This window comes from Crinia signifera, chromosome 5, assembly GCF_055691185.1.
Source record: "Crinia signifera chromosome 5, ASM5569118v1, whole genome shotgun sequence".
Taxonomy (NCBI): Eukaryota; Metazoa; Chordata; class Amphibia; order Anura; family Myobatrachidae; genus Crinia; species Crinia signifera.
The window spans coordinates 281136359-281159173 of NC_139221.1; the positions used below are offsets into that span (position 1 = coordinate 281136359).

The 22815-nt window shown below is 45.5% G+C and overlaps 1 protein-coding gene across 3 annotated transcripts in view; it reads left to right on the plus strand.

Annotated features, from left to right (window-relative positions):
• Positions 1-22815, plus strand: part of PLCD1 (phospholipase C delta 1) — a 131275-nt gene that overhangs the window by 60396 nt on the left and 48064 nt on the right. For 2 of the 3 annotated variants that reach the window (XM_083189105.1, XM_083189104.1), the window contains one exon: positions 16045-16209. In XM_083189105.1, the coding sequence (XP_083045231.1) occupies positions 16045-16209 (165 nt within the window). Of the gene's footprint in view, positions 180-16044; positions 16210-22815 lie in introns of all 3 variants that reach the window. The other variant, XM_083189103.1, reaches the window with a different exon arrangement.

Here is a 22815-nt window from a genome sequence, read left to right on the forward strand (position 1 = left end):
GAGATCGCTGTGCAGCAGGACAGGGGGTGCTGCCTTAGTGGGGCTGCGGGGAGAGGTCCGTGCCGGCGGCAGCATGCAGTGCCAATGTCTGGGCAGGCAGCCATCCCCGAGCAAGTCCCAGGAGCAGATCCTGCAGGAGACCAGCCGGAGGGTCAGCCAGGTCAACAGCACCCGCCTAGGTAAGCAGGGAGCCTGAGGTTACTCGCTATATAGCGGCGTACTACTACTATGCAGGGGTCTGTGCTGGCTACACTGCTGTGTCCTATAGCACAGAACTTTTCCTTACTACCAGGTAATGGCTGACAGCTAGGTCCTGGGCTGCCTCTTATCCTGCAAGGAAAGTTCTGTATATGTATGTAAACAGTGTGTGTATATATATATATATATATATATATATATATATATATATATATATATGTGTGTGTGTTTGTTATAATTAGTACCTGTTCTATGCTGACTTGTGTAAGTATTGAGCTATAAACTCCATTATTCTCCTGTACACTTTTTTATGTTTGCTAACTGTTGGCAAATGTACAGTGTGTAAAGATGAGTCAATCCTAGTTTCTGATGCTCCTGGCTCAGCAGAGTCCTGTGATAAATGGACCTTATTCTGGTCTGTTTGTAGCGGCAGCTCGTTCGCCCGGGGACCGATATTATGCGCATGTACAGCCACATTTCTGCGCATTTGCATACACCTGGTGCGTACGGCCAGGGCAAACAGACATGCACGCAAGACTGCGGGTGGGGGTTGGCGGCAGATACTCTCCCATGGGAGCGCACAGCATTTCATGGTCAGTCCCATGGAAATTGCCTGGTGAAGTGGGCGCCGGGGGTGGGCAGCGGACATCACTGAATGTTGGCTGCCCACCCACTGCCTTCTGAATGTCCACACCGATCTCGGGTTACCTCAGAGTAAACTTAGATGTGCGTGGGCCTTCCACATCATTCGATGGTCGGCGACATCAAATGATGTGGATGTTCCCGCAAAGCCTGCGAATGTATGTTTGTTAAACATCCATTCACAGCCCCTGCGTACTAACGCAGCGCACGAGGAGGGGCGGGTGTATTGGCATGTGCAGGGTGGCGTCTGGTGGCTGTGAATTTGCAGCCTTGCAAATAAACCAGAATAACCCCCTATGTGTGGTGCACTGTATACTGTTGTATGATTGCTGTTTGCAGACACCTTTTTGGTCAGTTTATTTATATAATCCTGTACCTGAGGCAGAGTGCATGCTGGGCAATATATTGTACGACTGGTAGTTTTGAGCCGAATGAGAACGTCAAATCATCCACATTGTGTAGTGTGTACGCACCCTTGTGGCCTCCCATGTGGTGTTTCTCACATCTTCTGATCTGAGTGCTGTGCAGGCAGATAATAAGATATCTTTAAAGCCCCAACCCGAAGGGCAACTCGTACTCTGTCCTGAGCGTTGGGCTTAAGCACTATTATGCTGCACACATCACCGTACACCAACAATGCTGGGGTTTGGTTCATTGGGTCGACCAACTTTAGGTTGACATGCATTGTGTCGACCACTGAAGGTTGACACTTGCATTTGGTTGACAATGGCAAGGCCGACAGTCAAAAGGTCAAAATTTGTTCTTTTTTTTGTCCCGAATGTCATCAGTCGACATGGAGTGGTTTATATATTATTTGGTTTTAGTCAGGATCTCCAGATATGGCTGCCTATTGGTAATACAGTGAAGTCTACCCTTGTGACTCAATTAGATGCTATATGAAAAAAGAAGGGGGTGGTATACCAAACTCCCTTGTATAAGACACGAACATTAAACTAACTGATTCAATTGTTTCAAGGGACATGTACAAGATGAAAATCTAAAAATATATTAAAATAATACTTCCTTTATCATATTAAAAACTTCTTAAAGATGCTTTTTTTTCTATAGGAGTCTGGGTGGTTTTTCACTCGAGAGTGTGGTTTTTCAATACATAGAATGGGGAAACAAAAAAAAAAGACACCACTGGTGAGATTTTTTAAAGCGTCAATCATTTACACTGCAAAACCAGTTTATTTTTGAAGTGTAAATGATTGCCGCTTTAAAAACCCTGGAGCTTTCTTACCAAATCTCTCACTTTCTGAATCTCTCATCCTATTAAATCTCACCCCATGTGTATATTCGCTGATGCCTCTCTTCAAAATAACTGAGGTATGTCCAAATACAAGGCATACCTAACTCATATGAAAGCTAAGCAAATAATATGTGTAGTGTTTTTTTTAACACAGGGATGGGGAACCTTCCGCCCTCCGGCTGTTGAACTACAACTGCAACAGTTTTAGCATGGCCAAATAGCAAAACTGTAGCAGGGCATGCTGGGATGTGTAGTTCAACAACATCTGGAGGGCCAAAGGTTCCCCATCCCTGCTTTTAACATATGAATGTGGGTGGCATACCTGTGCTCACGAAGCAGAATGTAGATTCAATCTTGTAAAGGTATGTTTTACTCTCATATATAGGTCAATCCACGTATATTCAAATGACAGTGGGGTATATATTTATTATCAAAAGAATACAGGGTGTAACGAAGATAAAATTGAATAAAAACTGGGATGAGAATAGGCCGTGTTCCGCGGTAGCTGGAATTCTATAACAAACGGGTTTGGTCAGGACAACACTGATGCTACATGTAACGGTTACTGCAGGTCTTACCTTGATCTCTCCCTGGGACTAGTAAGGGTAGTAACACGTTCCTCACACCAACATGTTTTGTGACACGGGGTCCCTTTTTCAAAGTGGGAATCTCCTCTGTGTATATACTGTATACCCTTTCTAGAAAGTACTTTCGGTTCCGGACTCGGGACTTCTGGTAATTTCAAATAACATAATGACGCTAACCATATAAAAATATCAGGTGAGGATAAAATGTATTTGCGATCCCCTCTAAAATGGTATCGCAAGGACACAGCACTTGTAGTTTCCACTTAAGGCTGAAGCAATCTTCGTTACTGCTTCTCCGCCTTTTGTCTAAGATCAAATGTAGTATCTGTTCTTATCAGTGGATGTGGACCGACCCCTGGCAGAAGAATAAAGAAAGGCTTGACCTTGTAATTACTCTAATGGGCAGAGCCTGGGAGCACTGAAAAGTCTGGCTGAGTACCTTCACCATTCCGAGAGGAGAAGACAGCCCTTCCCCCACTGGTAGGGAGGTTAGAAACATCGAGCCTAGTAGGTATCTCTCCTGATGGGGTTTGTAGCCCCTGAAGGATGAGGCCAGTCTAGTATCTATTGCCAAGGAGTGGGGAAACGCTGGGACTAAGTAGATAGCTCTTAATTCAGAGATTCGTAGCCTCTGATGGGGAGACCGTGACAAGCCCAGCTTAATACCTCAACCTTTGGATCCGAGAAACATCGGGACTGAGTAGATTGCTCTTCCAAGGGGGAACAACCCCTAAGGGAGTCAATGGAAAAGCCCGGTGAAATATCCATTCCCATGCCAGGGGTTGGAAAACACCCTAGGTAGGAGCGGAGAAACACTTGATCAGATGCTGACTGGCCGGCTGCTTAGAGCCCGAGGGGAAACTGAGGTGCCTTAACGTTCACTGGTGTCAACACCAGCACGTTTTGGCACTAGCACTGCGCACTTCCCTTTTAAATATGCATTGCACGTCCTTGTCCTGGGCCTTTTGGCTGGGGCAGGACAATTTTTAACACCCCCACCCTGACCTTCTGGCTGAGGTTTCTTTGTTTATTTCTCTTCACCCCTCTCACGTTTGTCACTTTTTCACCTTTTCAGTTTTCCATTTGTTTGGTCACATTTTTGGGCTCTGTGTACGACCCTTATGGGCTACCAACTCCCCACATATCAGAGATCTCTCCTTCTGGGGAGAGATGCGGTCCCTGCAGGTGACCCCGAGCCGCAAGGCAGAGGGAAGCTTACTGAGGGCTTCCGCGAAGAGGACCCACCTGCCTAACCCTTCCGGGGGTTAAGGTAGGAGGGTCGCTCTGAACTTTGGCGAAGAGGATCCATAGATCCCTAGTTTCCCCTCTTGGGGCTCTTGGCTGAGAGGGGTCAGGGGAGTAATGGGGCAGGGTGCTGACCATCGGGCAGGGCACTTTTCTTCAATCGAAGGGCACATTTTATATTAGATATTTACATTAGAAACAAAAAAAACATATGTATAAAAAATTGCACAATGCACTAGAATTACGCCCATTAAAAATTGTCCTACTCTGCTATGCCCATTACATATTCACTCGTAATGACATTTACACATTAGGGCACACACTGTAATTCCTCTTACACATTATACCACACACCACACACCATAATGCCCATTGCACATGATTGCATACACCGAAAAATCTCAGCAGCATGTTGGTGCGGTGGGGGCAGCGTAAGGGCACGTAGTTTGACGCACAAAAAGGGCAGGGTGCATTTTTAGGTTTTAAAACCGGGCAGGGTGCGGCACCCTGCAAAAGAAGCTTAGAGGGAACACTAGGCCATTCTTCTTTGGGAGAGGGTCCATACGTGTGTACATCCCCCTATGCATGATTAAGGTCACTGCACTGAGTGTGTGGAGCACCATTTCAGGCTCCAAAATGAAATAAAAAAATCTCTATTCTTTTCCTAGAGCTCTCTCTAAATTTGATCAAACATCCTAACATCTGCACTTCCTCAGGATATATAAAAAGAACTATTGAAAATTTGTAAAAATGTAAAATGTTCTTTTGTGTGACATTTGTCTGGTTCTCCAAACTCTAGCTCAAGCTATAAAATAAAAAGCCATTAATTTAGCAATGGGTTACAGAAAATTAGTTCCATAAAGCCTATGCCCCAAAAACAAAGGGTAGCAAGTGAAATTGGAAAGCAGTTCATGGGGCAAAGCATAAAAGTTGCCTAGTATTAGTGGGGTAATCTACCTGTGATTATAAAGGGGCTGAAGGAAACATGCAGTTTGCCAAGCTGCAATCAAATTTTAGCCATATAAACTGTAAAGCTCTCCTTGTGTATACAACCATGTGCAGAAACAATCAGACATCAACCTTTGCTGCTGTTTTTCTATGTATGCCAACAGTGGATAAAAGTTGTTTTATATTAATGATTTACACTCTTGTTGGACCGATTTAGCAGTGATTGAATATACCCTCTTGGTGTCAGCAAACAAACGTACATGGGTTCTACCTAGTCCTGACCATCTTCATAAAAGAACTTCATAAGGGATTTACCGTTCACATTCTGAAGGGGCGATTCAGTGTTTTTTAACCCTTTGAGTGCCAACATATATGTGTGAGATGCGCAATAATATCCGTCTTAAATGGCAAGATCGCTCACATTTTTTCAGAATAGATCGGTTTGGGTTTTTTGGGGTGTTCCCCCAACCCCGCCCCTTACCTCGTCCCCCTATGTCCACGGCGGCCTTCAGGATAGTCTTCAGCGGCATCTCTGGTCCCAGGGGTGCATTGCGCGAGTGCGCAAGCATGCTGGTGACGTGACCCGATGAGTAAGTAAAAAAAATTTCCCCAAAATCCGGAAAAATTCCTTATCCAAAATGCTCGTGGCTCTTTTAAAATTTGTGTGCCCCAAAAAGCCTTGTCGGGTTCCCTTTCGAGTCACCTCCAGACTCCATTTTCTTCAGTTCAAACATTGAACTCCATTTTGGGAGCACCACCAACCATAGACCACAGCCGCAAAATCCTACAAAGGAGCAACGGTGTGTATGTTGGTATTTAGATATTCATATTTATTATTTATCTATACCTGTGCCAATCCAACCCAACCCCACAAAAACTCTTTTAAAATGTGTCAGTCATTAATGAGTGCATCTGTTGAGTGACCTGGAAAATGTGAACTGTGTGGGGTCCTGAGGACCGAGTTTGAGAACCACTGACCCAGTCTATGGCCAGCTTTACAATCTAATACATACCATATGGACAACAGTTTGTATTTTACACTGGCACCAAATCTGTTAGCTTGAAATACTTTTTATTTGATATATGATAATCAAAACTAATATTTTGTAGAAGCCTTTATGCCACCCATACATGGAGCAATAAACTTTGTGCGTTTTGAACAAGATCGCATCTACTTCAAAACGCATGCGATGGGCTAAAGCACCGTGCGTTTAGAACTAGATGCGATGAAATCTAATTCAAATACTTTATGTGCTGTGTGATATGATATGCGCAGAAGCGCGCATCACACTGTGTATGAACGGCACAAACTATGTGTACAACACTGGTTATGGCACAACAAACTTGCGAAAGTAGCACTATGCTCCACTGAAACATGAGACTGCTGTAGATTGGCAAACTGTACCCCCTTGGACTGTTGGGGTGGGGATCCTTATGTTCCCTCTGCAGGCACCTCACAGGGCTTCCTCTCCAACCAAGGTGGCCGTACGTATAGCATTGGTTCAGAGGAGAAGGAGACACTAGGCATTACAGGATTTGGTGTCCTGAACCAACCAGGCAGAACTGCCTTAGTGCCAATTAATAAAATGTGTGGTGTAATTGCAGAATGGGTTGCAGAAGAACAATAAGATGTTACCCATAGCTTTGATTTTTTTTTTTTTTTATATTTTATTGAAGAACTGCAGGGAACAGGAAAAACCTTAGTACAAAACCGTACAAGAGATCTGTACATACAATATATTGTTCAACAGACATAATAAGTAAACAAATGTGTAACGTTTGGAGACAAATGGTTGATTCCTTTATCAGTAGGTGGAATACCAGTCTTGTTGTACATAGCATATCACACATATTATTGTGCAAGTAGCTTTGATTTTTTTAAACTGTTGTATTGAAATGACGTCTGATGTTTTAAAGGGCTACCTTCATGTTTTAGGGTGTGAACATGCGCCATTTGTGACAGGACTATGCACTAATTTGAGTACAGAAAAGTTGGGAGATCTATAACTGTATAGTAGCAGGTGCTGAGTTATTCATGTGGGGCGTAAATGATGATCCAGGCCCACATCCACCCATCTATAAATATATATAAATACATACCTCCCAACAAGACCCTCTCCAGGAGGGACACAGTGCTCTATTTCTTCCCTCTTCATTTATGATTGCCACCACCTGTGGTGAAACACCTTTCTTAAGAACAACAAACAAGATTAACCCCCCCTCCGCGCCGCTGGAGAAGACTGTAGTGCGCTGGGCGCATGATGTATCAGCCGCGGAGGGGTTTATCGGTAATTGTAATTGTGCTTGTAAAACAGTAATATTTCCACCCAGGGCCATTTTTAGCTATATATCAGAGGGGGCACGGGGCGACCTGCTGTATGCTGAGGGATAAATTAGGATGTTAGTGTAGCCATCTGACTCTGGTTAATTGGATGCGGGCAGGACGATCCTGAATGCCTTTCCTGATGCTGTAAATCTACTTTAAGCTTCCCCTGCCGCTTCCTCCGTCTCAGGCTGTTGGGGAATTGGCAGATTTTTGGCTGATTTTATTAGAATTTTTTATGTAGACTGATATCCAGATTTTTGTATATTTATCTTTATTATGAGTCCACAATTGATTCTATTTGTGTCTGCGGCTAATGATCATTTAACCGCTACTCTCTATATCTCTAAGGGCTTCTTAAAGTTTAGACGCATAACCTGTCTATATGTGCTGTAGGAGAGATGCTGCAGCTATGGAACGCCCACATGGGCGTTCCAGCTTTGGCAGTATAGTCGCAAGGACGGCAGCATATCGGTCGACCGTGCGTACACACTGCACTTTTGTACCGATATGAGGCCGTCCTGTCGGATGAAAATTAAACAGCAAAGAACCATCGACCGACCGAGTATGGACGGTCAAGACAGTTTTTTGCCGTTTATCGCTCGTACGGGACAGCGTACACACCTATACAATTGAACGGCTGTCCGACCCAGAACGGAAGAACGGCCCGACAATTGTATATATGTGTACCCAGCTTTAGTACCTAACCTGTTCAAAACAGGTGATAGCAGATGGAAGTCCAGAAACAGCATGGTGTCCCTCCTCCTAAAGAGGGTCATGTTGGGAGGTAAGTAAATATCTGTAATACTGGTTCTACCTAGTGCTGGGAAAAAGCTCTGCTATGGGTGAGATGGTTTCCTGGATTTCAGGATGTTTTTCATGTAATGAGGGTGTAACAGTAATATCTGCCAGAAATGGTGTTATTGTAACTTAATGAATGCTTTACAGTTACAAATGTAGCCCCATCCCTCCTAAGCACACCACTATTATACTGTACATGTATTCGGTCGATAACTCACGGTAATGATAAAAGTCTGATGCTTATTACTTATGGGTGCCCAAAAAACTATTGCATCAACCATCAACCCCACTAACTATTGTGTCCTACTGTGATACATGGGCCTCTGCTGTGTGCCTAATTATCACTTAGTCGCCCCCGCCATTACAGAAGATTTCGTACATACCCCTAAACATCAGTGATTAGTACTACAGGTTGAGTATCCCGTATCCAAAATGCTCGGGACCAGGAGAATTTTGGATAACGGATTATTCCGTATTTCGGAATATTTTAATATTTCAATGATGTATTTTGAAGTATCTTGCATTTATGCTGTATAAACACATAATATACACACAAATATATTTTATTACCACATAAAATACACACAAATATATTTTATTTGTTCAAAAAACAAGGTTTCAAAACATGAAACAAAATTTGTGTACTATCTCAGACACTGAATTTGAATGCCAAGCAATCATTTTCTTGTACATATATAGTGCCAGTTACATATCATGTCTTCAGTAGTGCTGTTACAAATGTCCCCAGTGAGTTTTTAGCAAAAAAAAATTTTTTTTCACTTTCTGGAATGTCCGTATTTCGGAATAATTCGGATAACGGATATTCGGATACGGGATACTCGACCTGTAGTACCAAGGTTGAAAACCGGTGTTTTAAGAGCATGTGCCGAGCAGGAAACCATAAACTTCTTGTTTTCTTGTTAAGTGACTGTTATGGATATAATGAGACAGTATATGGATTGTAGCCAGGTGGACTTGGGGGAACAAAATTATTCTGGATTGTATTGTTATTTATATACTCTTATATAGCGTGTATATTTGACCGCACTTAAAAGCCGAGATTCTGCTCTGATTTAATTTAGAACCCTTCTAAATAGTGTTTTCAGGAACTGCTGAGCAGTTGGCATAAACAAATCTGCCCACAACTGTACCCTTTTATATATTAGATTTTATCATTTTTCCAGACATCAATTTGGTATCTGTCCTATAGTTAAAAGGACGTAGTGGCACATTTCTTATTTAGCTAATCTATCGTAGAATAATAAGTTTGCCATCTGTAGAAACATGCTCCTATTTTTGTGTAATTCACATATTGGCCACTAAACATCCATATATTGACATACAGGAAAGTGTGTTAGCTTTATTGTACACTGACAGAGCATGTGACACAGCTGTTCACACTCATGATACACACTCGCAGAGTGATATATTTGTGTGTATCTCTACAGTTATTTTTTTATTGCTAAAACATATCAAATCTAGTTTTGATTGAAGATGCAGAGAAAATTTTGTTCAGGGCCACGTATTTTGTAAAATTATAGTCTTCATTCCAGTTACAATTGGAAAATCTAAAATTATTTTATATGTAGATTTTCATGAAAAGATTTTTTGTCTAAATTATGCCATTTTTATTCTTCTGCATTAGAGCTTGTTCTCTGAATAACTCCAACATGTTTTTCTCACTACAAATATTATTGCAATAAGTCTTACGGTAATGGATTTGTGATGTTGTGAATTACTTTTTTTCCGCTGTAACAGAATGGCTGATTGGGAGGCGTTGTGTTCTTGGGGCCTTGTGTTCAGATACTATTTGCATAGAGTTCATACACTCTATGGGCGAGATTCTCCAAACTATAAATACCGTTAAAAACCCAGTTTCCGGGGTTTTTATCGCATTTTCATATGCAGCTGGGGCTTCGCTGCGGGGGGTTACACCAGTTCTATATGGCGTAACCCCATGGAAGCCTATGGGCTTCCTTTCGCGTCCCCCGCCACCCCGCGCGCCCCCCACGATCCACGCTGCCTTCCCTCACCTGTGTCCGGGCAGCCTCCTGCTGTGCTGCCCGGACCAGTGACCTCCTTCCTGCACAGCTTCCGGGTGCAGGGAGGTAGTAAAGGAGCCCTCACACAGCCGGGTAAGGGTTCAGGGAGGGAGGGAGGGAGGGGGGGGACCCGCAGCACATCGCCGGCCATCGCTTTTGTGTTAATCGCATATGTTACTGCATATGCGATTATTAACACTGCGGGGGTTTTTAGAGAATCCCGCCCTATGGGCATAATTCTCCAAACTAATAATGCCGTAAAAACCCAGTTTTCGGGGGTTTTACGGCATTTTCATATGCAGTAAAGCCCCACCGCTGGGGCTTCGCTGCGGGGGTACGCCAGTTCTAGATGGCATAACCCCATGGAAGCCTATGGGCTTCCTTACGCGTCGCCTGCTCGCCCTCCACCGATCCACGTGGCCCTCCCTCACCTGTGTCTGGGCAGCCTCCTGCTGTGCTTCCCAGACCAGTGACCTCCTCCCTGCACAGCTTTCGGGTGCAGGGAGGAGGAAAAGGAGCCCTCACACAGCCGGGTAAGGGTTCAGGGAGGGGGGACCTGCAGCACATCGCTGGCCATCGCTTTTGCGTTAATAATCGCATATGTTACTGCGAGTGCTGGCGATGTGCTGCGAGGGTTATTAGAGTATCCCATCCTTAAAATGTTACAGGTTTCCCCTTAGGGACGTTTCAGCTTGCAGTGAACACCCCCATGCAATCTCGTCACTTAAGTTCGGAGATCGGGCACGACAAACACTTTAATTACCCCTACAGAATGCGGGATACATTCCCATACCTATGGGCTAAGTGTGGCACCTGCGCTCAGTTAATGCATTAATGGACTTTTCTGTTCTTGCCTGACTCGGGCTAAAAAAATTCTGCATTAACTGCAGCCTGTGGGCTATAATTAAATAGCCCTGACAGATCAGTTTGTCTGAGGTAATTAACTGCGGCTAATAAATGTTTTTTTTTTTTTGTCTGCACATGTCCAGTTCAGTGGGTGCTAATATAGAGAGTTGAATGTTTTTCCAATTTGAAAGATGGGAGTAATAGTAGGGTATGTATGATTGGCATTTTGGAGGAAATAAGATCTGTGTGCATTTTTTGTGTAGCATAAATCCCCACTTGCCTGCTCTACCAGATGGTTTGGGACACTGACAAACTTTGAGGTGCTGCGTGAAATCCCTGAGGAGTATTAAGTATTAAGTGACCTTCCTGCATCCCACCCACATCTTATTGAAATGGGCAGGACTCTGAGTCTAATGCCACAAATCACGAGGGTGGGTGATGCACATATGATGAGATTCTAATAACGAGAAGCGCCCAGGATTTTAATCTTAGACAGATCACATGCCTTTTCATACTGTGGAGAAAAAAAATGGATATAGAAACCTATATCGATTCTAAAGGCGCTTTATATGAGTGTGCTTGGCTTACAGCAGCAATCTATACAAAAGGAGGAGTCACCTCCAATACAATAGACAAGAAAAAAGAAGGTGGGCGATTGCGCTAATATTGATAAAACAAATCAAATACTTAAATTAAGTGGAAGTGGTCAGGTGTGGATAGTAAAAAAATTTATTTATTTATAACATATAAAATGTTGTAGGAGGTATAACATTTGACATATAAAATTATTGTGAGGAATAAAAAAGGTATAATTAAAATATGGACAATGAATCAATAGTCACCCATGTATGGAGGAATATGTGCCAGTCCTTTAGGGAATTATCCCAAGTTTTGTAGAGGATCCTGGATGAGTTTTTTTTTTTTTTGTAATCCAAACAATTGGGGAACACTCCAGTGCTGTTGCCACTTGTTATCCACAAGGTTGTAACCAGGCTTCTTTTAGGAAGTGGCGTGCCTCCAAGATGGTACTTTGCCACGGGTGGTGGTAAAAGGGCCATTCCACTTGTCTTTGTGAGCGGGTGTCCCAAATAAAGGCAATATATATTGATCTCCAACTCCAAATGGATGTAATTGGGGTGCTGATGATCAGAGTCCTGTTTAGGATGCACCTACGCGTTTCGCTGTCTGTATCAGCTTTTTCTAGGTCCTTGAAAAATACCTTTTTTTACTATCCACACCTGACCACTTCCACTTAATTTAAGTATTTGATTTGTTTTATCAATATTAGCGCAATCGCCCACCTTCTTTTTTCTTTTCATACTGTAGATAAGATTTTACTTGTGTTGGCCTCTGTGGATTGATTTGGCATTCATCCTGTAGAATGTGTTTGGTTATAAGAATATAAGAATAGCCGCTGGATGGTGTCTCAGTCATTACCATCTAACAGTATTCATAGTGGGATTGCTAATTAAGAAGTCTGTATCAAGCAGAATCGTACTGTACAAATTGCCTATCTACTTAACGTTTTATTTAGGGTTTTACTTTTGCTTAGGATTTGCACATTTATAGAGATTCTACTTGGAAAGTCAAATCCCTCTCTGTATTATAGTAGTGTAATTTCTACTCCCCACTCAGATCTTTTTTGGATCGGCTTCCTGAACAATTTGCATGTACTGCAGTATGACAGAATCACGTAGGATGGTTTTTCTGTGTTCAAGAGCAAAAATTTTACTGTGCTCATGTGTAAAGTTTATTAATGTGCCTTAATTTGTTCAGAATCACAGCATTGTTCAAGAACACCTTTATTTTAGTCTTGTGCAGGAGATTTGACTAAATTAGCATTTTTATATTTGCAGGCACTTAATATGAATATTTAGATCCTCATGATCTGTGAGCAGGACCATGTGTTCCGTATTTCCCAGGTTTGCATAGTCACAAAAAGAATATTGCCCTATATTTACAATGGGCACTAGATAACAAAGCTGGGATTTAATTAATTTGATGAACTACATGGTTTATGCTAGGAACACACACTATACAATGTAATTCAATGAGATCACCCGGCACCCAGCTGAAAATGCAGTCATTGGTGATATAGTAAAAAAAAACTGCATGTACAGAGAGGCGGGGGGGGGGTTGGTTGGTTAACTAACGACCCGCAGGTACACACACCTTTAACAATATAGTGCGGTCGAGTGTTCACTTTTTTTTTTTTTTTTTTAAGGTCAGGGCACATTTTATATTAGAAATTTACATTAGAAACAACTACATAAAAAAAGATATAAAATATTGCACACTGCACTAGGATTACACCCATTAAACATTGTCATACTCTGCTATGCCCATTGTGTAATGACAATTGCACATTATGGCACACACTGTAATGCCTCTTACATTATACCACACACCATAATGCCCATTACACATAATGGCATATACCGTAATACCCATTACGGCACACACAAAAAGTTCTCAGCGGCATGTCAGCGCAGTGGGGGGCATCGTAAGGGTGCACATAGCCACACACAAAAATGGCAGGGTGCATATTGAGGTTTTAAAAATGGGCAGGGTGCGGCACCCTGCAAAAGAAGCTTAGAGGGAACACTACAGCCACACTAGACTATATGCATGATAATATCTTTATTGTGCATGTAATTTAAAAAAAAATATTATAAATGTGTACGCAACTTACTGTAATACCCCTTTCACACTGCACTTGTTAAACGGTATATTGCCATTTTTTCCCATTTTAAAAAGTTTAAAACAGTGGGAAAGTGCCAGAGTTCATTTACCAGTTAAAGATAACCAGTATTTCAAAACATTTAAAAAGAAGAGTCCTACAAGTTTCAGAGCCATTTTTTATGCAGTGAGAGTGGCTCTGAAACAGTATTTAGTAAAATCAACAGATTACAGACCTGTGATAGGCTGTCCCCTGCATTCTGCCTTGAAACGTGTTCAGGGGATTAAACGGGTTTACTGATGTGAATGGTATTTAAAACGGTAATCTACTGCAATGTGAAGGCTGAGACCCATTTTAACCCCTTGAGTGGTGGGTTTTGCTGGGGCAGGACAAACCTACCATGGCAGGTTTATCCTGCCCCAGCAAAACCCACCACAAGACAGCTGGAAGGTCCCCCCTTCGCTCCGGCGTTAGTACGCCAGAGCTTCCCTGCAGCCACTCAGCCTCTCACCCTTCAGCCGCGGCGCCTGTCACATTCTGCAGTGACGTCGGCGGCAGGCTGGGGGATGTTCGCGGCTCTGGAGGACTCGGGTTACTAAACTGTCCCGAGTCCCCCCGAGCCGCCCCGAACATCCCCGAGCCTGCCGCTGACGTGAACACAGGTCAGATGATTGGCGGCGGGGAAGCTCCGGCGTACGATCGCCGTGTACACCGGAGCAGAGGGACCCGGGGGGCAACAAGAGCATTGGGGAGGGGCTGACCGAGGTGGGGGGGACCCCTAAGATGGTGCGCCAGTGGTGCTCCGATGGAGACGCCACTGGCGCGCACCTACAGTACATAGTGGTATGCCCGGAAACTTTCCGGGACAGCCAGCTGTGGCAGCGCAGCTGAGCCCGGAAAATCTCCGGGCATACCACTTAAGTGGTTAAATACTGTTTCAAAAGACCGTTTTTTTTTAAACGTTTAGGCAGTGGTATAAATGACATTGATGTGCATATGGTCTACTACTACTACTTGTGTTTTATAGTGTAGTTGAAACAAAGTAAATAAAATTAGGTCCTACGCTACATGCTGATGTTTGTGTTTTTTATGTTTGTATTTTGTGTTTTATTTCTGTTGTAACTAAATTTTGGTTTGATGTTTCTTGGTTGCTTTTCAAATTACTGTATTAAAGATGATGAAGGCAGATGTGTTGTTATGCCACATCATACTGCACCTCAATAATTGTAGCTCTGTATATTTAGCACTTTTATACAGTAGTCCAGAGACTTAAAGGGTTTTTGTTTTTTTATATCCTTTTTTTTTTTTTTAAACTAATACTATTTTGTGAACACTTAGTTGTACGGTGACTCGCACACAATTGAAATAACTTTTGGGGGACATAGCAAGCTCTTTATATCTTTCCCTCCCAGCATTCAAAAAATATTGTCCAAAATAGACTTTTGCTCTTCCAGTGGCACATAGTATGTAGTTTTATACCATGGTAAAGTTTATGGGTACTTGTGTAGTATCACGGCTCCCATCGCATGCCATCCCATGCCATATGTAGTGGCATGCGATGCGATTTTTCTGTGTTTTTTTATGCATTTTTGATTAAAATCGCATGCGATCTCATCTCATGCGATGTCATTTTTCACAGAAATTATGTAAAATGCACCCCAAATGTCATTTTTCACTGTACCACCCCCACGATCAACGCCAACCCGAAGCGTGTCGAGCGCAGCGAGCCCGCGAGGGGCGGCGATACGCGCCCTACGACCTTTTCATACCCCCACTATCCACGTCGGCGTGGAGTTGAGAATAGAAAGTGTGGCGAGCGCAGCGAGCCACTGAGCCCGAAGCGTGGCGAGCGCAGCGAGGGGACGCGGATACCTTCACAGGTATCGGTGTCCCCTCGCGGGCTTCACAGGTATCCGTGTCACCACGCTTCGGGCTCGGTGGCTCGCTGCGCTCGCCACACTTTCTATTCTCAACTCCACGCCATCGTGGATAGTGGGGGTATGAAAAGGTCGTAGGATGCGTACCGCCGCCCCTCGCGGGCTCGCTTCGCTTGCCACGCTTCGGGTTGGCATTGATAGTGGGGGTGGTACAGTGTGAAAAATGACATTTGGGGTGCATTTTACATGATTTCAACTCATGTCCATAATTTCTGTGAAAAATGACATTGCATCGCATGCGATGCGATTTTTCCCTGTACGATGGCCATCGTGGGAGCCGTGATACTACACAAGTACCAGTTTATGTGCTATACTTTGGTATCATATATGTCCTGCTTGTGTGCATTATACAGTATATGTACGCATTGAAGACTGTTAATAATTGTTCTGTCATTCCGTTTATTTATATATTTTTAAATTTCAAATAACCCATTGCACACAACACCTTTTTTTTTATTGTTATGGATATAACTGGTTTGTAGTTTATAAATCCCACTTTATACTCCTTCTCATTTCGGCTTTATTGCCTTTTTGTGTATGTAGGTTTACAGGACGATGAAGACCTGAGGTTTCTCCTGAGGGGAAGCCCGCTGTCCAAGCTGAAGTCTGCGTCATGGAGAAAGTCCAGATTTTTCAAACTGCAGGAGGACTGCAAGACTGTCTGGCACGACTCAAAGAGGATCCTGAGGTCCCCTGACTCACAAACATGTGAGTACACAAAATGCTGCATGTATTACTTCCTAGGTTATACAGTATGTTTTGAGTATAATTATTGTTGCCATAATAACCTTATAACACAGGACAGTATGAATTACTCAGGGTCTGTGGCTGGCCAAGTTCAAGTCTTGTATTAATCAGCCACTGAACCGGTGTAAATCATAGGTGTTCCAGATCAAAGTGATATTATGACATTCCTACGTATAACAGGTAATTGCTGATACCACCTTTTTAAGGAAAATTGTGCATTTTAGTCACTTTCTTGTAACTTTTTTTTAATACTACAGTAGGAGGTTGATCTGTTTTAGCAGATCTGTCTGATACTGATATTCTCAGCCGAAATGGGCCAGGTGGTCAGATATAGCAATGATATGCAAATGGAGGTATCCACCTAGAACATGTAATTGGCTGGCGTATGGTACCTGGGCAGGCTGCCATTTAGGATGTGCTAACCCCTGCTGCACTTGTTTTCATGTGGTTCTCACGGCAGGAGACCTTTAAGCACAACTCTTGTTTTTGGAGATTCTTATTTGTCCATCGCATTGTTTGCTCAGTGCTGGCGACACGTTATCATCTGCAATGTATCCAGAATTCCACTTCAGAAATGTTCCCAACAGGAGCTGCTGGATGGACAATGGGAATGGTTACTGCCTTACGGCACGGGTCCAAGGTATCTGCCCCAGCTATCCTGTTGTGGAATAAGGGCATGTGAAATACTTCTATAAAGGAACACCTCTTTAAAAAAAAAAATTAAAAAGAAACCTGCTAGGGTACCAAGATCCATAACTAATGTTCATACAAACGCTGGCAAACTAAATAGTCAGCTGTGTGAATGTATGCTCATGGTAACACCGGTATTTGAACTAATATTATTACTTCAGATTAAGATCCACAACAGTCATGCTATTGATTTTCATACTACTCATAAATGTGTACATTTTAGTGTGTACTTATAGATCAAATAAAGGCGGTAACAAACTGATTGGCTTGTTCTTGCTGCCGTCCTGTTACACATTCCGTATAGAGGCTGCCCGATAACAGGAGGACTTTGTTACTTCTCTTTTATTATGCGTTTGTTAGGACTGGTCATTTTGTTGACTTTCGGCCAAGTTCCCTGTACTATGTAGTTGTTGTTTTTTAGTATGCAATTGTGTATCCACTGACCCCAAGATAAAGGAACAATTGTTTTTATTGCTGGTGTGAGATGGGTGTAGGGGCGGTGCGGTGTGGTGCCTGCTGCCGTGCAGGTGTCGTCGGACCACTTACCTGGCGCCGCACCCTCTCACCTTCAGGCCGTGCCAAATCACGGTCCTGGAATTCTACGGCACCCGGACACGAACACTTAGGAGGAAGGCGAGTAGGTGAGAGCTGTTCTTCCTGGATGAAGACCGATGTGCCCTCCGTCCCGCGACGTCTCTACAGAGGCACCCGGAGTGTCACCTATTGGCACTTGCGCACCTAGGTGAGGCCTTGACCTTGCACGGGGTACAAGGTCCGTGTACGCCCTGGATGGAGGAAGGAAGGGAGATAGGCAGGAACACACACACACGGACAAACAAGATGACACTCACCGTCCTCACTCTTGTACTGCGTCCGCACTCTTGTACTCTAACCCTCGGTTCTCCTCACAGGTCCCTGTAAGGAGACAAACACCAGACCCGTGCAGAGCTTAACGAACCTAAACGTGGCACGACTACATAACTACAACACAAAGCCCTAGAACTGACTAAGTGTGTGTGGTGCAACACAACTACGAAAATCTAAACAACTTTGCTCTGCACGGACAACAACATACAATACAGTACAAGACCTTACCAACCAACTGCTCCTTTAACCTCTGCCTGTATTCGGATGTACTCCCTTCCTGACTAGAGCTGGCCAGCGTATGCTCACTCTAAAACAGTACCAGTTAGCTACCTGGGGAACCACAAGGGGACTGCCGCGGAGCACGGCTACCTGTTACCCCAACCACCCACCTGAAACCTCAATATGGGGCCTAGCGCCCTTTTACTAACCACTTGCCGCCTATTACACCAGGGCCACTACAATCACTCCTAACTGACGGCCTAGTGCCTGACTGGGGCACAGGCCTATGGCCCTGATTCAAATAGCCCCCCGAGCTATGGGGGCCTCGGGCCTTACGCCCGGCTGCTGTGCAACGGGCCTAGTGCCCGGCCTATCGGGCCAGGGGCCACAGGGAGAGGGCCCAACAAAATATAAGAGGGGCCAGGAGGGCCCAACAACCAATTACCCTCGAGCCAAGAGGGCCCGACTGTACCACCCACAGGCCGAGGGGGCCTGATTATGCCCACGGGCCTAATGCCCGAACACCCAGTGGTCTAGGTAGGGGTAGGTGGCCTGGGGCCGCCTACCTGGGGTTTGGAGAGGCCACAGGGGGGAGCTTCGTCAGCTCTTTTGCTTCCCACCCTTGCTGGCCTCTCCTGATCCGGCCGCCATCTTCTTTCTTCTGCCACTGGCCTGTCCTGGCCAGCGGCGGCGCTGCTGCTTCTTCTCTTCCAGGAGTCGCCGGAGATCTTCCTTCTTGATCCCGGCGTCTTCTGGCCTCTTCAGCGGCCGCCGGAACTCTGGTCTCCGCCGCCGCTGTCTGCTGTTCCCTGCGGCGTCTTCTTTCTTCAGCCGGGGCGCTCCTGTGCTCCGCCGGCGTGTGACCTTCCTCCTTCTTCGCCTCCCTGCGGTGTCTGACGTCAGACGCCGGGGGCGGGCTTGGGGACGGCGCGGCGAGTGCTGATTGGCTCGCCGCGGCCGTCTACCATTGGCCGCCGATTCGGGAGCCATGATTGGCTCCCGAACTGCGGGAGATTTAAACTGACGCGAGCGGCGCTTCGCCGCCCGCACTGTCAGCACGGGGATCGGTGCGTTGATCCCAGCGCTGTTCCTCTCCGCCGCTGCCTGCACTATTGGCACAGGGATCAGACAGCTGATCCCTGCGCCGGGGGAGGTGGTGTCCCGTGGGGGACCCAGCCCTCCCTGTCCGCGTCCCTGCTGCTGCTGCTCCGGTGCTGGGAGCAGGGGAGCTGTCCCAGCACCGGGGCACACCATTACACTGGGAGCCGTTATTAAAGCATATGGGAAGCTGTATTCTCAAAGGGGTTTATTTACTAAATGGGAGTTCTATTTAAGATGAGCTGTTACTATGGGCAACCAATCGGATTCTCTCTGTTGGGCTAGATGTACTAAGCGTCAAAAGTGATAAAATGGGGTGGCCTGACTGAGCTAGCGGGTGGACGTGGGGAAGCCGAGCTCCGTAAAAATCCTGTTTCTATATCCTACCTGCGGAGATTTGGGCTTGCCTCCCCTGCCTGCTTTGACCTCTGGTGCCCTCCTGATACCCCTGGACCGCTTGGTACCTAGCTGGCCGGCTTGATTTGGCGGCGTGAGGACTCCTGGCCTATTTCCTCCTGTCACTGGAGCGACTGAGACCCGGCGCCATTTTAGCCACTCTGTTCGGCGGCTTGAGACTCCTGTGGTTTGCATCCGTGTACTCCCCGGGTGCTGCGGAGGCCGGTGGTTACTCCCTGTACAGGTGAGCGGTGTATGCGGGAAGCGATTCCGTTAGGGACACGCTGCCGCTGTCCGCGCAGGGGGTGCCAGCCTTGTCCTGCCCGCATACTTCCTGGGCTGTGGCCACCTCTGTACATCCTCCTGGCCCCGTCATCTTGGACCTCCAGCAGATCCTTTGATTTTGGGCTTTGACTACCCTATCTCCTCTGTGTTAAGTACTATTGGACACTGTCTCCATAATACTGGTTGCTTCTTTGCTAACCTCAAGATGGAAGCTTTACTGAACTGTGTCCTGCAGGCCATTACATCTTCTGCAGATAGGCTTATAGCCAGACTGTCTGTTATACAGTGGGACACTGTTTATAGCTCCTACATTGAAGATGCATTGGACGACAAGTCTGAAGACGCCCTGAATATATGCTGCAGCATCGAATGTCTCATGGCTCCTGCTTCTCTACTAATCCGCTCCTCAGCGGACAGACTTATATCTAATCCATCTGATATACAGTGTGTTAATATCTCTGACTTCTGTACTAAGGCTGCCCTTGCTGATGTGCCTGCGGCCGTTATACATGCATCCTGCGATGCTGAAAACCCTATAGCTCATGCTTCTTTATTTGTCCGGGACTTGTACACACAGGACTCTACCTTAGCTATTGGTAGCTCTTTTAAAACCATGTCCTGCTGTTTCCTGTTTGCTGATCTTTGCTCGGGACTGCCATACATTAAGGATAGTGACCCTGGATGCTATATGCTTTCCTTGCGAGATGCTGAAAACGAGTTTATCACCTTTTTAGTTTTATTATGGCTCCGTGGACTGGCCAGACTAAGATCTCGTACAACATCAGTACACACGTGGTCTTCCTATACCCTGCTGATATTTTGTTGATCTCCTATGTGAACTACAATTCAATTTTGTACTTTTATCCTGTCAATATTGAAACTTTACTGCTGTGATTCTGTATACCACACAGGCCCGGCGACAGGGGGGGTCAAGGGGGACAGCTGTGACGGGCCCCAGCAATCTGAGGGGCCCCAGTACATTGCTGTGGTGGCAGTAATGTACTCACTCAGCCCCCCCGATGTGTGTCCCCGGCCGGCCGTTCCACCCATTGATGTGTGTCCCCGGCCGGCCGCTCCGCCCCTTGATGTGTGTCCCCGGCCGGCCGCTCCGCCCCTTGATGTGTGTCCCCGGCCGGCCGCTCCGCCCCTTGATGTGTGTCCCCAGCCGGCCACTCTGCCCCTTGATGTGTGGCCCTGGCCGCTCTGCTCCTGATGTGTGTCCACAGACAGATGACTGCCTGTGGCACCTGCCGCACGGTCACTGTTTGCCTGGTCACGTCATGTGTCCCCTGCACCCAGCTGATCTGCAGTCCTGGATGGAGGTGAGGAGGTGGTGGCTGTGAGCAGGGCTGTGAGCGGGGCTGTCAGGGGGTGAGGGGGAGGGCGCCAAGCTGGTTACCGTGACCACTGTGCGGCGCCCGCCAGACAGAATATCTCCGGCGCCTCCTGTCCTGCTCCGCTCCCCCCTTCGGCTGACATTTCAAATAGAATTCTGGCCGCCAGCCAGTGGATCGGCAGCCACAGTTACTGATTGGCTGCCGGAACGCAAGCTCCGATTAGCTCACAAGCTCGCACCACATTTGAAATGTCCGCTGAGAGAGTCTGGAACAGGAACACACACTCCACTCTTCTCCTCTCAGACTCCCCGTCTTCTGGCTACATCACCAGGTCCAGCAGCTCCCCGCAGCAACAGCAGCAGTAAAAATAATGTAAAGTACACTAGTTTGAGCATTGTGTGAGGGACACATCATATACAGGAGTACTGGGGCATTACAGTGAGTTACATAATATGCAATAGACATTACAGTGTTTGGCATAATTTTTAATGGGCATTATGTTGTGTGGCATAAGGTGGGATGGGCATTATGGTGTGCAGCAAAATGTGTTGGGCTTTATGTTGTGTGGCCTAATGTGGAATGGGCATTACGGAGTGAGGCATAATGGGCATTACAGTGTGTGGCATAATGTGTAATGGGCATTACAGTGTCTGGCATAATGGGCATTACGTGTGTGACATAATGTGTAATGGGCATTACTGTGTAGATTTTTTGCAGCAGGCCTTTTGGTGCGTGCTGTCTGTGTTTTTAGTGTATGTGGGGCACCAAGATGTCAAGGTACGGCACTGACGCTACTGGGCACATTATGTGTATACTTTTATGGGCATTATATACCTTTTTCCAAGTATGGGAGGGCGCACATTTATATGTGCAGGGTTGCGCCGAACACACTATCACCACAACACACATCGCCACCATCACACTATACCCTGGCTGTGAGGTTCGTTGGTGTGGGGAGGATAGTGTGAGTCTGGGATTGGGGGGCCCAGAAATAACAGTGTACAGGGCCCTAATTTCTGTTGCCGGCCCTGATACCACATATTATATTGACAATCCTTATGTTTTCTCAGAGCGAGATTGGTATTGCATTGTTTGGGTACAGTACACAACTTTTCATTTGGAGCACTATTTCTTAAGGCATCAAATGTTCTTCATGCCAAATGCAATATATTGATGCACTCAGGGGAATGGCTAGTCTATTAAGGCTGGGTTTGGGGCCCTAAATATATGCATAGCCCTCGGTAGATCCTGTTATTAATATCCTGATATTATTTGGGGGTGGGGGGTGTTTATTATTAATGGGTGGGCATAGGTAAGGGGGATGGGAACTGATAGTTAGCATAAGGTGGGTATTTAGTAATTGGGCGGGGGGGGGGGGCAGTTTAGGGATCCAGGTACACCTCAGTTGGGGCTAGGTAGTACAGGGTGTTTTTTTCCCCGGGAGGTTTGTTTTGATCATTTGAAGGGGGGAGGTTTATTTTGACTTGTTATAATAATAATAATATTAGACAGTAATATTTAGCTATTATAGTTACTATTGACATCAATATATGTGATATTAGTGCATGTTGATTTTGCTCCTTTCATGTCAATGTTTTAAGTGTGAACATTTCTTTGCTTGCTCTGCTATGCTCCTACAAACGTTACCCGAGTAGGCGCCCTCGGGTTTCTACAT